This window comes from Typopeltis vanoorti, chromosome 16 (genome assembly GCF_054136105.1).
Source record: "Typopeltis vanoorti isolate ZY-2024b chromosome 16, IOZ_Tvanoo_1.0, whole genome shotgun sequence".
NCBI classification, from domain to species: Eukaryota; Metazoa; Arthropoda; class Arachnida; order Uropygi; family Thelyphonidae; genus Typopeltis; species Typopeltis vanoorti.
Window position 1 is genome coordinate 54,966,349 of NC_143564.1, and position 18,601 is coordinate 54,984,949.

The 18,601-nt window shown below is 36.1% G+C and overlaps 1 protein-coding gene across 1 annotated transcript in view; it reads right to left on the reverse strand.

The window, feature by feature from the left end:
• LOC150098029 (uncharacterized) overlaps nt 1-18,601 on the reverse strand; it is a 995,665-nt gene that overhangs the window by 348,276 nt on the left and 628,788 nt on the right. Inside the window, exon 31 of the mRNA XM_090406661.1 lies at nt 7,941-7,994. Coding sequence (XP_090262787.1) covers nt 7,941-7,994 — 54 coding nt within the window. The remainder of the gene's footprint in view (nt 1-7,940; nt 7,995-18,601) is intronic.

Below are 18,601 nucleotides of genomic sequence, written 5' to 3' on the forward strand. Positions count from 1 at the left end.
TTTTAAATTTTATTTTTTTAAATTAATTACTACTTTGGTTCTTCTTTAATTTTATATAGTTAGTACTATAGTGTATTTTATATCACCACTCTATATGTAACTCATGAAATTTCATTGCTAAGTCTTCCAGTTTATCTTGTATTTGTTTAATTTGAAATTCATAATGAAAACATTGATTCTAGAGTAAAACTTTTATGCTAAATAAAAAACATCATGTGATTATTTCTCTAGTCCAATCCATGCACTCACATCCATTAACAGTAGTCCAATCAAACACTCCTCATTATGAGAATAAGATGAATCTCATGCACTTCCAAACTACATCCTTGCTCAGCTACTACATCACTAATGGAGTGCCAAAAGGCACTCCACTAGTGAACTATTTTTTTTTGGGGGGGGGGGGACTACTCTTCCATGCACGACCTGCTGATACCTATCTGACAGGGAAAGATCAGAAACACCATTCATAATCAGATCCTGTGATGATATAACCAGATTTAAGCCTGGTTCAGTCATGTACACTACCTGGTAGTGAGTTTACCGAGGTGAAAAAGTAAAGAGGTGTCCATTCAGCACAGTCCTAGAGTAGTGTAGGGATGTAAACAAGCCTGAGAATATTAGGATAAAGAAAAGACAGATGGACAGTAGGATAAATAGAAAAAAAGCTTCTTTTTTTTCTTTTTTTACCAGGCTCATACAGCAGCTGAACAACCAAAGGGCCAACTGAAATTAAAATCCAGAGATAAATGGCACTATGAGGGTTGTTTGAAAAGTTTGGTAAAAAAATAAGTTAAACACATTTTTTTTTGAAAAAAATCACCTTTATTTCTCAACATAGTCTCCATCAAGGTCTACAGATTTGGTCCATCGAGTTTCCAATTTTTTCATCTCATCTAAAAAGGAGGATTTGTCAAATTGTGCAAAATAGTCATTGACAGACTTGATGACATCCTCGTTCGAAGAAAATGTTTTCCCAACGAGTCAAATTTTTAAGTTTGGGAACAAGAAGAAGTCACATGGGGCCAAATCCGGAGAATATGGTGGATGTGGAACCAATTAGAACCCCTCAATTAGTGCAATTTTGCAATTGTGACAGCTGATGTGTGGGATGGTGCATTGTCTTGATGAAAGAACACTTTTTAATGCGCCAATCTTGGTCATTTTTTCTTCAGTTCTTCTTTTAAACGGTCCAACAATGATGCATAATAGACTCCTGTTATTGTCTTACCTTTTTCCAAATAGTCTATCATGATAATTCCTTGGGAATCCCAAAAAACAGTGCCCATCACCTTCCAAGCTGACAAAATGGTCTTCGCTTTTTTTCGGTGATCTTTCACTGGGCAGTCCACTGATTTGACTGCTGCTTGGACTCAGGTGTATAGTGGTGGTGGATCCCAGTTTTGTCTATAGTCACGAATCGATGCAAAAACTCACACAAAAAATCGCACACACAGCTTTTTCATGTGCAGTTTTTTTGTGCAGGATATTATATGCCCATTCAGTTGAGATGCCTACAATCTCACACACTTTCACTTGGTGGTTTTCCATAACGATATCATGGAGCTTGTCAATCATTTCCTTCGTAGTGACCTCAGTCGGGAGTCTGGAGCGTGCTTCATTTTTGATGGACTTACGACCACATTTAAACTGATTTATTATTATCATCATCATCATAACACTAATTACAGGTATAGACCATATTGGTCTGTTCCAGTCTCATTATCCATCCAATATCCTTTTTTGAGGTCTACCTTGCCTTCTCTTTCCAATTGGCTTATATTTTAGTATTTGCTTAGGATATCAGGTGTTGGCCATTCGGTTTACATGTTCAATCCATTTTTGTTTATAATTGTTTAGTTTTTCTTCTATTGATTTTGTTTTTAGATCTTTTAAAATGTCTTCATTCCTTTTTTTTTTTTTCCCAAAAATAAATAGTCTTTAATGCTGGTGCAGAGTCTCCATGAACTGCATCTAACTTGGCTTTGATCTGTGCGGCTGTCCACTTCTTCAAATAAAAGTGTTTTATCACTGCACAAAACTCGTTTTTCTCCATTTTTATGAAAAATGCGAACACGGTCATTTTAAATGTTTGCCAACTGAGAGCTAAGCATCGTACGTAGCTAAAATTTTGCTAGGGGTCATGAAAAAGATGATATGTGCAGACACTAGTATGAATGAACGAATTGTGTCACCATCTATTTGGAAATTCACTAAACTTTTCCAACAACCTTCATACACATTGATGTAACTAATGATCTCTTGTTAAAGTTATTTTATTAGGACCTTAATGTATTTAGACCCCTGTCACTCTATATCATGTAAGTATAGTTCATGCATTTCCATTATTAAATCCAGTTTCTGTTATAGATGTTAAATTTGAGTCATACTGAAGATACCCTTGACTCTAGGGCAAAAAAGTATATGAAAGTCTTGAAAGGTCTGATGAACGTCTTGAAAAGTCTAAAAACTTTTCAAACAACCCTCATAGGTGGTTGCCTTTTCTAAGTTAACCATTTTGAGTTGACTTTGCCTGAGATTGCTCTACAGTCATCCCTGCAGTTGACCATAAAACACAACCATGAACTAACAGTAAAGATACAGTAAAGATATAAGTATTGTATTACTGCAACCTTGGTATTTACATCTGGGTCTACCTACTCGCTGATGAGACCTCAAAAAAGGTCGAAACCAGTCTGGGTAGTGACCTTCTCCCATAATGTATAAAAAATACACCTCCTAGAAGTTGGGTTTTACATTATGGGAAAATACTAAGGAATAGTGATCGGAGCTTACTCCACCTTTACTACGAGTCTCCCCAGCATGTACCACTTGTTGACTTACGCTTGGACTCACCGAACTTTTATAGTTTTCTACATTCGGCATGAAACTTAGATTTTCTATGAGTTTCTTATTCGGCTAAGAAATAATGTTGGATTCAATATCCACTTAATTTGAATAAATTTACTTCACCAAAGTGAAGCCTATTGGCTCTTTATCTCAGTAATGAACTAACAGAATGGAACCATGTGAAAAACCCATCAAAATAAAAATAGACATAATTATATCTTTCCCTGTGGATACTGGCACAATGTGAATGGTCTTCACCACTTATCAAAAAATTTAATATCTCCAAGAATGGTTCTTTATAAATATAAAAATTGTCAGACTGAACAATAAAATTTCCATAATACAATATTGTAAAGAATTTATTGTATTGTACTGTATGTCATATTGCTGATTTTTGAAGCCATGTTTCTTCCTAACTTTTCATGAATGATATTTTAATTCATTATTTATAAATATAACACTTTTCTTCCAATTACAAACAAGTGGGGAATTTGACAACAGAAAAATCTTTCTGTTGCTACAAATTCACTAAAATCCTAATGGATTTTAGTGAATTTGTAGTAACCTGTTCCAAATAACCAGGGCAAGACAGCAGCTGTAGAATGAATGTTCTACTGTTTCCAATCTCAGGATTTCTGATGTTAAAGTACCTCCATTTGTGTGATATTTACTCGAAAATGACCATATGCAATTCTTTAAGCAAGATCTTACCTTAGGGTATCCTTGGAAAGCTTCATTAAGGTATTAAAAGAGGACTATTTTCAGTACCTAACAGAAAGTTCATTGCGGAAGACATTAAAGATTTCCGCATACCAGCTTCTGCTCTTATTTATGGATGAAATGTTGTTTCCTGAATGATGTAGCACTCAGAGTTAAGCACAAAAATCTTTTCTCTTGGATCATTGTAACAGCTTATCTAAATAGTGGGAGATGAAAATCTAAGAAGTGGCAGAGAAAGTCTACACATATGGGATTGTTTATAATATTTTATGGATTTTTGGCACTGTACTGTATGGCTTAAATATATTTTGTACATATCTCATTTCTACTTTAAGCCTGTTATTAATAGCACAAAACAAGATTTTCTAGTAGGTACAGAAATAGGCATCCAGCTGTTGATTAATGTATGATCTATATTCAGTTTTTGAATGAGGATGGTATGGCTTGCTACAAATTTACTTGGCATGCGACTTGTAGAGAGAAAAGAATTAAAAAGTATGGGAAGATAAATCCCAGGCTTCAATGTAAAGTTCTATTCCTTGATCATCATGTCCAGAGGATTTTCTTGTTTGGCATTCTTTATAAGTTGAATAACTTCCGCTTTGGTAATGTTTCTTCGAACTTGTCTTGGGTGTGAAAAAGAAAGGAATTAATATTCCAGGAGTTACAGTTTCATACAATACACTGTCTTCAGAAAGATGCACATAGTGTATTAGAAAGTTAAAAGGAGTGAAGGATGTCTTATGTGGTGGACACTATCTGTTATTCACTCACACAAACTGATATGAGAGTCCTTTCTTTGTGGAATTTGGTGAACCGCTATCTGTTAAGTACTGCTGTATTCTTATTTTAAAATTTCTTTCTTCCACTTGTTTCTGCCTTTTCAGTTTCATATCTATGTTGATGTTCCTAATTATGCCACTGATTTCTATACCATTGCAATGGTTTGCTATGTTAAAAAATTTTAAAATTTGCTAATTTAAAAAATCTTATATGGAGATTTTTTAAACTTTTTCTTTTCAGTAAAACATGTTCAATCATAACCGTTTTACTGCTGCTTTGAATTTTGACAAAGTATGTCAGTCCCAGGTCACATTATTCTTTGAACAGAAAGTCTGGAATTTGGTTGAAAAGTTCAATGAGAAATCTGGTGAAGAATTCGTTGTCTGCAAGAGATCTCTACTTGTTCTATGTGGTGATTTGAATTTAAGTAGGACTTGATTATTGAAATGTTGAACAAGATGTTTTCTCTAAATTACTCTGTTTAGAAGGGAAAAAGAAATATAATTCAGTCAACATGGGAACCTAGATAATGGATAATAAGGGTTATGAATCCTCCATATCTCAAGAGTCAATTTCCTCATGATCTGGAGAACTGCCAACTAATATGGATTTTGCCAATCAAGATTCAGATCAGATCTCCAGGAATGATTCATTCATCTATGGACACATGCCATGGAAAAGTTTGGAGAAACCTATGCTGTTGAAACTTGACATTCCACGGCATCTAATAGGATATGACATCAAATTGCCATCTTATGATCTATCTTTTCCACTTTCTGCAGTTCATTTACAAATGAACTGCAGATTTTTTTTTTTAGGTTGCTCACTACATAACTTTCCAGTTAATGCAGGTGTTCCACAAGGATCTGTTATTGCACCTATCTTCTTCCTATATATATAAATGATTTGCTTTTACTGACCTCAAACCAATTCACAGATCATAGCAATCTCCACTTATCCTACTCATAAAGCCAAATCTTGCTGTGTATGATAAGTGCCCTAAATACTGGTCTCCACATAATCCCTCAATAGGCCATCAAACAACATCAAACCTAGTCACCTTATATGCTTACAAAACACAGTTTTTCCTGTTTTCTTGCAAAAAATATCTTAGCCGTTTATCTTTCATAATGCTCACCTTAGTAATGACCAGATTTTTCTCTCATCTTGCACTGACTCTTAGTCTTTCCTGGCATAATTATATCACTTCTACATCATTTTCAGCTTACAGAAAACTTGGCACTTTTTTTTTTTTTCACTCAAGATGTTACTTCTATCAAGTTGCTGGCTTACTTAATTACTTAACTGTAGAATCACAAATCCATCCAATCTCAGAACAGTGCTCTCACATTTGTTGTGATGCACCTATGACTACTTTTAAAATTCTTGATTCAGTTTGAATAAGGGCAGCTCAGTTGATTAATGACCATCTCACTCTCTCTCTCTCTCTCTCTCTCTCTCTCTCTTCAGCCACTGTCTAACAGACAGTCCATTTCTGCATCATGTCTCTTCTACAGATATTTCCATGAGCACTGTTCAGTAGAAGCCGCATCCATCATGCTCTCCATTTCTTCTAAACATGTAGGAATACGAGCAACAGCTGCCAACATCCTTTTATGGTTGAACTGTAGACTCATTGAGCCTGTTATTCCCAGTCATCGTTTATTCCCCTCTATCTTATTTCTATGGAATAGCCTTCTTAAGGAAGTATAGTCCAAAGTCTACAATCTCCAGCTCTTTAAGAATATTAACAGATTACATGCTCTTGATCCCGGGCAATACAAGTCATTTACTTGCTATAGACCTCTTGTGTATGGGAGCTATTATATATATAATATATATGTATGTGTGTATAAACAATAATTATACTGGTATATTATACTTGATAGGTAATATTATAAAAGAAATATTTTTCTTTTCATTCATTTTTACCAACCATAAGAAAACAAAAGTTTTACATGAAATATGTATGCAAGACAGCTGACTTCCCAGCAAGTTGCTCTTCATATTCAATAATGTATAACACTTATAGATATATACAGGGTGTTCGGGATAAATTTGACAGTTTCGTAAGGAAAAAGAAAATCTTCTTTGTATCTATTAAATTTAATGAATTGACAAAAAAACATTACAGGCAGAGTTAATTACAATACTATCAACAAGATTTACTCAAAATAACCACCATTAGCATCGATCACAGCTTCAATTCTGCTTCGGAACCTCGAACAAGCTGATGCTACAGTCTCCCTGGGAAGGGCCGCAAAAACTGTTTTAATTTTATCCATTAACTGGGCTTTTGTATTACTGGAAGTGCGATTGGTGTCTTTTTCAACTGTGCTCCATACAAAATAATCCATGGGGTTAAGGTCTGGGGAGTTTGGAGGCCAAACATTTGGACTGGTGAAGTCGTAGAAATTTTCAGACAACCATTTTTGACTTTTCCCAGAGGTGTGGCAAGGGGCCGAATCCTGCTGCCATACATACGGCCTACCATTGGCTACCCTTGTTATCCAGGGCTTGACTACAGTTAGCAATTCCACGAACAAAGCCCGAATTCCAATGCCAGGGTTCTTCAACACCTGTTCCTGCAGATTTGCGAGGAATTCTGCTGTACGAACGCAATCAGATCGTCTGCTAGGGATCTTTCTTCTTGCTACATCCTCGTAGTCACCATTGCAAGTCTCTAGTTCATGCCTGATTGTTTTTACTGTATTCAGGGAGCATTGGGCAGCAGTCGTAATATCCTTATTTTGATGGCGGGCACGAATCATCATGATACAAGTTATTCTCTTCCATGATTCAGGTGGGTTCCAGCTATCCATCCTTTCTGACATCTTGTATATGAATGAAGAAGGGTCCAAACTTTTAAATGAAGAGAAGTGTGTGTTAATACATGTAACTTACGGAAAAATATAATTAATTATAAATATGTCAAATTTATCCCGAACACCCTGTATATATATATATATATATAGAATGTAATCATAACTAGTGTGTGTGTGTATGTGTGTGTGTGTGTGTAATAGTTACAATTACTTCCTAGACCAGTTGCGGCCTTTGGGAGCTAAATCCAGGAAATAATCCAGAAAATAATCAGTAATGGTGGAAAAACAAGTACAGTAAACAAAATATAAAACGTTAGTTATGGAACAATAAATGTTAAGTTTGAATCACTGCTCATCAAAATACTTGATCATCATTATCGATATTTAACATGAAGCTATACTTATTTCTGTGTTATGAATATTGTAAAATTAAATCTGCGGTTTGTACTTTTACTGCAGTAATTTTCCTTTTCCCACTCATTACCTCATTTCCACTATTTTACATTAAGATAGGTACTGAACAAAAGTGTCAGTATTTAAAAACAGCTATTTTAAAACAAGGGATACAATTTATAGAAATGGGTTTTAAAGGGGTACACAAGTGGAAAAGGTTGGGAACCACTGATCTAAGCCAAAAAAACTCAATACTATGAATCTCATGCACAAACTCTTGGGTGATTGTGTGATCATTTTTCAATGATGTAGATTACAAAGATACCAAAGACATATTTCTTATAAATAAATCACTGTATAAATATAACTCACAGCAGGTCCAGGTGATCCTCTCAACCCCATAGGGCCAGGCGGTCCAGGATCTCCCTATCAAAAATTATAAAAAAGTGTGAAAAAATATATATGTGCATTATACAAAATGTTTTCTAAAATGCTTATTGTTACAATACTATTTGAATATAAGTTAGCTAAGAAAAATACTTTAGTTTGGTCACTGTAATCTGCATTATCTTTTTGCAAATTTAATATATCTTGGTAATAAACCAAGATGTCATTTTATATTAGGATGCCATTATGTTAGATGAGTAGGAGGCTGGCTATATGAACAATACCAACAAGTGAGGTGTGAGAAAGTAGTATTTTAAAAAAGGAAAGCAAAACAGTGATACTGCATGATTTTGATCTTGGTTTGTACTGTTTAACTCATCTGATAATGATGTTTCATGTATACTGGCTGGGAATATTGAGTTGATTGCTGATAATGTGATGTGTGGGAGAGTTAAGCAGCAATGCTGATATCATGTCATGGAAGATTTAAAAAGGGCTTTTAACTGGGATGAACGAGTAGGGGAGTTTTAGTATTATCTGACTATTGGCAGAACCGTGTTTCAGGAGATTCATGATTTAGGGATGATGGTCAACTGAGGTACAAAACCTCTCTGAAAGTAGTTGTAACACTGTAATGCAAGGTCTTTATCACACCATACATAGACTTTTGTGTCTAAATTTTGCCTTTGGTTTCCACTGTGGATATTCTGGAAAGGATCCACAATGATTAAAGCATTATCAGGACTCTGGAACACTGTTTACAGGTACAGCTGAGAAAATATAAATTGTAGAGTTTAGCAGACAGGAAGGATATAATAGAGATGTTTAAGCTGGTGAAGAGATTGCCTCTAATCACATGCACAGGAAATGATAAATTTCTCATACACTGCTTGGAAAGAAGTCATTGGACACCATAGTGTGAGGAACAAACAGTCATGTCACCTTAATAAGATGTAGGATTTCTTTTCACTGCGATGCCTGCAGCAAACTTACGGGACATACTTTACACAAACATATGATAGCAATCAATGGAATTTTGGACTATTCTTCCTGTAGGCATGTAATGAGGTCCTGGACAGTTGTAGGTCAGACATCTCTTGACCTCATCTGATGCTCCAGTTTATCTCACAGATGTTCAATAGGATTGAGATCAGGGCTCTGTGGAGGCCAGTTGAGTGTGGTAATGTTCATGTCCACAAACCATGCAGTCACAGCAATAGCCTTATGATACGGTGCATTGTCATCTGAAGAGACAATGGTCAGTTCCACAGAAATGCCATAAAGTAGGAAGCATTGCATGTTGGTTTGGATAATGTGGGGTTTGCATACTGCAGTCCTATCACAAAAACCCATGTTGTGAGCCTCAGTTCTAAATGTTTTGTGCAGATTCGTGTTCTAGTAGATGCCCAGAACTTCACATTCAACATGTCAGCTGACAAACGGTGGTATTTACTTATTATTCTTCATAGCACCCTATGGTAATGTTTGGTGAGTGCAGTTGACGCCCTGCACTTCCATCTCAGTATGGTAACACTGATTGTTGACCTGGGATGGCCCAATCTGTCAACAATTTGCTGAAGAGATAGGCCTGCAATCCTATCAAAATGCCTCTTTCAAACTCCATTAGTTCTTTTGTCATGACTAATTCACCCGGAAAGTTGCACTGCTTTGGGAGCATCATATTCCTCTACTTTATACTGGTAACAAACACATGATCCGTTACATGGCACAATGCACCTTGCCCATGGGAGTGTCCATTGACTTCTTTCCAAGAAGTGCATTTTTGTACTTTAAAATTCCTTAATAACTTGTATATTTCCATCATATTACTGTCTATAGCAGATTGAAAATACCACTTTCTCTCATAATGAGCATTTCAGAGGACTAACATTATGAGATTTACATACTTCTAAACATTCTTTGCTTTTAACCTCAATTCCACAGAATCCAGAATATCCTATCTAAATGAAGTCCACATGTTCTCCTATCAAAGTTTAATAAAGAGTAAGAATATATTTTTATTCCTAGAAGTGATTCGCACAACATTACAACTATCCATTGCGATAACAAATTAAACAGCAGAAAACCAAGTCCTGTGATATATATCACTAGTAACCTGCCTTCTCCTGGATGCAACCCCCTCCCCCATACACTACTCTTTGATATCTGTCCATCAACCACCCTCTTCTCCAAATCACCAGCTTCCTATCGATCCCCATCTGCTCGAATTTATGCAACAGAATTCCATGTGAAATCCTCTCAAATGTCTTTGCAAAGTCCAGCAGTATCACTGAATAGCCATTTACTTTACACATCTCAATTAATAGTAAGCAAATTGCTAATGCAAGACCTGCCTTTCACAAAACCATGTTGCCTTATAAAGAATTAAATATCTGTCCTACCAATCTTGATTCTGTCTTTTATCCACTTCTCCAATTCCTTAACTCTGGAGACACTGATTGACTTGTAATTTGCTACTTTCTTCTTGGAGCCCCTTTTATGCAGTGGAACTGCTTTGCCCTTGGGAATTGGAAGGTGCCAATTCCCTTGTACATTCTCATAATACATGGGCTGACATGCCAGTTAATCCCATGCCCATGTTTGCATTAAAGTTCTGCCATAATGTAAACACTTCCAAATCATTTACATCTATTTTCCTATCAGTCAATGTTGTATCTGGCACTGTCACATCTCTACTTGAATGGTGCATCAGTGCCAAATGATTGCTCTGTAACTTAAACTATTTCATTTGCTTCTGTTACCTCCCTACCAACAGCACTTGTTAAACTCATCCTTCCTCAGTCATTTTTCCTTTTATTTGCCACATAGGAAAGAACTCTTTGGGATTTTTTTTTCTCACCTCATTAGTTAGTTTCCTCTCATAATTAACTTTCATTACCATACAGGTGAACCTTCTTGCCTCTGCCTTGTACTGCTCATAAGCTTGCATATCACCTTTTTCCTTATATTCCATCCACAACTTTTTCTTTTTCTGCAAATTACTATTATTATTTACTACAATAAAGAGCCAAAAGGCTTCATTTCGGCGATGCAAAACTATATAAATCAAGTGGATGTTAAATACAGAATTATTTCAAAGCCGAATACAGAAACTATGAAAGTTTCATACAAAATTTGACCAGAGAGCTTAAGAGAATACACTAGCTAGCATTTACGAGTTGCACTAGCACGGACCTTATAGAAAACATGATCACTTGCTCAAGCGTCCATATATTCACCTTCTACTGGTCCATTCTGATAAAGTTTCACTGGCCTGACAGCTGTTTTGAACCGGTTGGTTCTCCCCAGAGAGAGAGAGGCAAAAACCTTAAAAAAGCAAAAACTCTCATTCAGTACTAAGGAACTCGAAGTATCAGAGAGGTGTATTTTTCGTAAACAAACTCCCAATTGTGTGGTATTTATTTTAGTAAATGCTTTATGCACTACCAATTAAACCATTCAATGTGCCATAAACACAAAAAGACCCTATTTACTATCTCCCTCATGGAAATTAATCAAAATAAATTACTCCCCTGTACTTTCAAACCAGCCCAATTCCTGAATACTCTCAAACCAACCAAAGTCCTCCAGCATGTTTTACAAAAAACCACGCAGCTAGCTCGCAGTTTGTTTTCTCATCTGATGGCATTTTAACAAAATGGTTAACCCATCATGTTTGTTGCTGGCTTACTATGTATATAACAAGTTTTTTTTATTCTTAGTTGTTCCAAATCCAAAATTTGTATAATTCATCTTTTCGACATTTATTTATTTATTTATTTATTTTTTTTGTCAAAGATTTCTACATCTTATTTATCTGAATGTATTTTCACTCATTTGTTGCTATCTTATGCTTCCAACTTTTAATTCTGTACCATTTTGGTTTTCAACAAGTCTTTTGTAAAGTTTTTTAAATCTTTACCTTCAAGACTTTATACAAGTGTGTAAATTAATATTCTTCAATTAAAACCCTATTAAATTTAATTTTAAGCTTGGTCGTTAAAAAAGGTCTACTCAGCTGCCATAAATAGCTTTTTTTCCAGAAAATTTAGTGTATTTATATATTTTTATTTTCTTGAACTCCATGAACTCACAAGTCTCATCGTAGGAGGTCAATGCAAGTTATCACAAAATCTATTACTCCTCAAACTCATCCACCATTTGTCCTTTCACCAACCTCTTAGACAATGCATTCCATACTCCTAGCACTCTCCGTGCAAAAAACCTACTTCTTCCCCTTTTACTCATTACTTTCTTTGGCAACTTCCAGGGTTGGCCCCCTTGTCCTTGTTCCTTTCCCTCATTCTATGATATGAAAAATCTCTCCATAGTTAATCTGATAACAACCCTTCACCAGCTTAAATGTCTCAGTCATATCCCCCTTTTTTTTTTATCCACCAAACTCTGCACTCTGCATGTCCTCAGTCTATCCTCATAACCATCAGTGTACTATCCTGATCATTTTTCTTATTCATCTCTGTACTCTCTCCAAGGGTACTTCATCCCCTTGAAATCCAAGTGACCAGTTTATCTGTGAAAACTGCTTGACAGAAATCTAGAAAGTTTTAACAAGAATTAATGTCGATCAGTTTTCAGAGATAAACTACAGACTCAAAGAAACAGATATTACTGGAGGCTAAAAATTAAAAAAAAAAATGAAACCATTATGTGGGCAAACTTCAAAATGTGGAATTAGAATGAAACTTACTTGTGCTTGATGTATCACATTAACAAGAAAGTGGAGGAATTTTTCAAGTCATTAGAGGAGGCAACTAAAATAAGGAAAATGAAACACTGGTCCTCGTTGGATATCTAAAAAAGCAGGGCAGGAAATCTTGGGCATATAGAAATGTTTTGGAAAATTTTGGAGAAAAAGAGAAAGCTAATAATAACACTAAAGACTTTGTGGATTTCTGTTCAGGACACAGACTAATCAGTACTAATACTATATTCCAATATAAACATGTGCACAAATTTGCATGGAGAGAAACCACAAGAATTTCATCAACAATAACATAGTCTAACTGACTATGTTATTGTTGATATCATGGGAAGACTTTGGTAAGAATATAGAAGATTAATATAAGGAAGGTGGCAAAATTTTTGGAGGATGTTGAAAAAAAAAGAAAACCAAAATATTGAGGAAAAAGTACTGTAAAAGGAATAAGAGATGATAGAGATTACATGAAAACAGAAGACCAAGATATTCTAGATGTATGGAGTAATTACTCCAAAAACTTGCTAAATGAAGCAAGAAGTGCCAGTATAGTGGTAGAAGATTCTTGAGAACTGTAGCCAGGCCCGGCTGGTGGCGTGTGTGAAGTGTGCAATATACACAGGCACCGCAGAAGAAAAGGTGCCTAAAAGATGTCAAAAAATATGAGATAAGAGTTTAAATGAACAACGAATGGTACATATAATTATGAATGTACGTCATCTTCCGTTCGGGCCCCCTTCAGATCTTCCCGGAAACAAACAAATAAATTCTGAAATTGTATCCTGGACCCGATTATATCACTGTAATTTTTGATTAAAATTTATGAAAATATACCTAAAATAGTTCTTCTTTATTTTTTGATGAATCATAAATCAACTTATGATTAATTGTTCAGTTCCGTGTAAGGACCGTATCCTAATTTAATAGGATCGGATACATGTGGCCCGGCCCTAAAAGTCAGCTTACTACTGATAACTCATTCTTCTCGACATTCGAGCCTGTTTTATATTAGTGGGCTGTTAGGGCGGCGTCAGTGACACAAAATAATCGGTGAACTCTCGAGTCCAATGCGAAACATTCTTGTAAAATTCTCTTATCTATTTTCGTTGAATCTTCAAAATTAATTTATTTATTAATGCAAAATTAATGTAAAGAATATTTGAATAAATCTCTTAACTTTATATTACTATTTTATATTATTTTGAAAATGTATATAGCTTGAAAAAATTTGTATACGCAGGACTAATACGTAGGTAACATTATATACTGTAAAGCGTTTTCATTTGTTTTTCATTTCCTGTTCATTTTATTCACACTTTATTCAAAAAAACTTTTTTGTTAAGGCGCCGAACATTAATCGCACACACAAGAAAAATACTATTGCCCGGTCCTGACTGTAACCATGAGTACATATCAATGTCAGAGTTAGAAAAAAGTCATCAGAAACCTGAAATGTGGAAAGGCAGCTGGAATAGATGATATTCAACCAGAAATAAAGGTATAAGCGTTTTGCATTCACTGCATAATTCAGATGGCCTGGTCAGAAGGTAGAATTCCAGATGTAGAATAGAGCTCTCATAGTTCCGATCTAGAAAAAGGTAAATAAAATTGAACTGAACTTAGTAGAAGAATTTTTCTGCTAAGTGTTCCAAGTAAGATTTATGCAAGCGTACTTGAGAAGAAGCTAAGAAAAATTTTGGAAAGAAACTTGGAGATGAACAAGCTGGTTTCAGGTCAAATATAAGTTGTCAAGATCAGATTTTTACTTTATAACAACAAATATTTGAGAAATAATGGAAATACAAGAAAACGGAAATACAAGAAAACGGAAATACAAGAAAACTTCACTTAATGCAATTAATTAATCTATCAATTAATATGCATTAAGTGAATACAATAAACAATAGGAATAATTACAATTCATCAGTTTTATAAATTTGGAAAAAAAATGACAGTATAAATTATATTAAAGGATAAAATCATCAAAGTTAATAAAAATCAATTGCTTAAATTTTTTTTTAATGTCTAAACATCTGATTAAGCTACTTTTTTACAAAAAAAAAAAAGTAAAGATGTTTGAATCGTGTTCTACTTTTTCATCTTGTCATGCAATTTGCAATCACTTTATCAAGAATTTGGCAGACTTTGAAGCTTTGTTCCATATCAAGATCAGTGTCAAACAAAATTTCATTAACATACTCAATGTGATTGAAAACTAGCTCAAGTTCTTTTGCAGTTGGCTTCTTAGTCTTAACATTCTCTTCTTGTTCACACCCCTTATCATCTTCATCTTCATATGCATGCTATTCTTCTAGTTGAAGGAGATCATTCTCACTTAACTGTTCTGAATGGGAATCGAGCAAGTTTCTCACATCTTCATTATCCAGTTCATGAAATCCAAGTTCTTTTGTACGTGTTCCAATGGGCTACAGAGTGGGGGAATTATTGATGCTGTTTCAGATGAACATTTCCCATGGAAATATTTATAGCATATACAAATTGCAGAGACCAAGCATCTATGTGAAAGTGAGGGGAGTGAGTTGGTAAGCGATGGATCATTTATCAGTCTAATTGCTCTCCTCTGTATTGAGTCAAGCATTTTGAGGGAGTTTTTAGGAGCCCCACTCCAAATGTGAGAGCAGTATTTGATAGCTGGGTGGATTTGTCATTTGTATAATGTTAACAGCTGTTTAGAGGTGAAGTACATCTTGAGCGAAAGAGAAAACCTAGTTTTTTGGAAGCTGAGGATGCAATGGTTGTGATGTGTTTATGCCAGGAGAGGCTTGATGTCAGGGTAATTCCAAGAAGAGAAATCTCATCTTGTCTGGGAATTTGAGTGTTATCAAAAACAATGCTGGGGGGGGGGATGGTTCTTTTTTGTGAGAAATAAGACAGAACTGGGTTTTACTAGTGTTGAAATTGACAAGGTTATCTGAGCCCCATTGGCGGATGCATGGAGGTCAATATTTAGGGAAGTTGTGGTTGATGTTCTGTGGGTTGTAGTGAGTTGGGTACATATAGAAGGAAGAGGGTCGGTGAGAGAACTGAACCTTGTGGGACCCCAGCATTAGTTGGGTGAGAGGATAGGGAGCTGTCTACCATCACACATAGTGTGTGTCCAGACAGGAAGCTGGCAATCCATCTGCAGAAGTCCTGAGACAGTCCAAATGATGGGAGTTTGCTTAGTAAGCCTTTGTGCCAGACTTGGTCAAAGGCTTTATTGATATCAAGTGCAACTACTTGGGATTCGCCGAATTTCTCCATGGCATTTGTCCAGTGATAGGTGATGTATGAGATTAGATCTCCTGTTGATCGAAGCCGATCAACAGGAGATTAGGAGTTGAGAGTTTTCTCCATCACTTTAGATAGGACTGAAGCAAGTGAGATAGGGGCGGAAGTTATATGGCAGTGATTTGTCACCCTTTTTAGGAATAGGTTGAATATAGGCCAGTTTCGAGGCTTTGGGATATATACCAGTGGAGTAAGAGAGTGTGTACAGATGGCATAGGATAGGAGTCAGTTCTGGTGCACAGACCTTCAGGACAATTGGAGGAATGCCGTCAGGGCCAGGAGACTTTTTTGTGTCCAATTTAGACAACAGGCTTATGATATCTTTTTGGCAAAAGGATACAGGGGACTTGTATGTTGGGCAGTTGGAATGACAGGAGGGCATTTGCCATTGTCAGTTATGTGTGCATTGGAGGCAAAGTGTGAAGCCAGGAGGTTAGCTTTTCCTATTGGTGATGTTGCAATTGAGCCATTTGGGTATGATAGAGGTGGGAATAGTGTAGGCAAAAGTTATGGCCTATTGCCTTGGCAAGAAACCAAAAGGCATAGCTGCCATTTGGACAGGCTGCAAGCTTCCTGCTTTTTGCACATTCAAATTCTGTTTTAGAAGCATTGATAATTTTCTTGCATCTGTTTTGGGCTTCAGTATAAGCATTGAAGGAGGATGGGGGTTCTTGATTTGAGCCAGTTGTGATATACTTGATTTTTCATTTGTACAGCCTTGGCACATCTTTTGGAGAACTGGGGAATGTATGTTTTCATGCCAGTGAAGATTACTTTGGTGATTCGTTTGGTGCATATGTTTGGACTGGAAGACCAGAAACAATAGTCCAACCATGGGAATGAAGCATGGTAGTCTTTGAGACTGTCCCATTTGGCACTGTTATAATGCCAAACTACTCTTGTGTGAGAGTGACTGTGTAAGTGTTATTGCATTGGGGGAGATGAGCACTAGGTTGTGGTCAGAATTACCTAGGGGGAAGGGCTCACTACATTCACTGCATATTTAGAGGGGTCATTAGTAAGGGAGATTTAGGGTATTTTGGGAGTGGTTCGGGTTATCTGGTATTCTCGGTTTTTGAACAATTTGCGTAAGGTCATTAGTGTATGGCAAATGTTTCAGCATCTCTGCCTGCAGGATCTGTATAACTGGAAGAGGAAAGCTAATGCTGTTATGGACGTTAAAATCACCCAGGAGGATGATTTCACTGTTAGGAGAGTGGGACTGGAGAAAATCAATTTTTTAAGTAGAGGAACTGAAAGAGCTCAGAGTGATTGGTGGTATTAGGAGAACGATAGAGACAGCAGATGAATTTGACTGAATGGGGGGGGGGGATATCTTCAGCCAAAGAAGGTCAAAGTTGGGCGATTCTAGATTAGGTGCTCTCTGACGGTATGTCAGAGCGGATATATGCACAGATGCCACCCTTGAGTCGAAAGGAATTAAATAGCGTGTAGTTAGGAAGGTTGAGATGAATAGTGCTGGGGAAGGTGAAATTTGAGTTTCTGTTAAAAAAAGTAGATGGGGTTTGGTGGACTGCAGATGGTAGTGGATGCTATTAAGGTTGGAATTGAGGACACGGATGTTGGTGAAGTGGATATGCCTTCATGTAACGGAAACTATCTTACCCTCTTTTCACTCTCTTGGAACCTTGCCACAGCTGAGATTTAGATCAAACAACTTCATCAGAGGTAATACCAATTCTTTTGTACATTCACATAGTGCATGGGCAGTCATGCCATTCAGTCTCACTGCTGTATTGATATTTTTCAATATCTGAACACCTCCTGTTCATTTAACTCAATTTTGACATTCATGTCTGTTGCATCAGCAACTGCAAAATCTCCACCTGGATGATACACCTTTCAGATATGATCACTCGGCAAATGAACTATTTATTTTGCCTCTGTCACCCTCCTACTATCAGCATTGACTAAAATCATCCTTATACAGTCATTTTCTTCTTACTTGCTACATAATGAATAACACACTTTTGAATTTACTTTGATCTGCTTAGCTAATTTTCTCTCATAATCTAATTTGGTCTTTCATACTAGTCACCCTTCTTGTTTGCACTGTGTACTGCTTATGAGTATGCTAAGTGACTTTTTCTTTACATTTTCTCCATAATGTTTTCTTTTTATCCCTGCAGCTCTTGCTTTATATTCTTACTCATCCACTTAATACCCACTTGGTTTAACCTATTGACTGTGAGTATGTAGTCTGATAGTGCTCCTCTGAAACAATCCGTGAAAATTTCCCATTTATTACTGACATTCTTTCCTTGTAGCTTCTTAACCACAGAAGAACTGCACCAAGGTGCCTCCTAAATCTGTCATAATTACCAGGTTTATAGTTCAACATAAACCATTTCTTGACATTAATTCCACATTTAGCAACTTCCCAGAACAAGACTGCATGGTTACTCTCCAATTGCAGACAGAGTTTCTACCTTGGTTATGGATATATCTTCTGATGCCATTACCAGATTCAGCACTCTCAAACCTCTGTACCATTCTATGACATGTTGTGTCAGGTAATTATCCCTTAGCAATTGTATAAATTTCATTTCCATTTTGCCATTCTTCTAACCAATTTGTCAATTTTGTTGTTTTTTCAATGGAAAAAAACTGGAGTTTT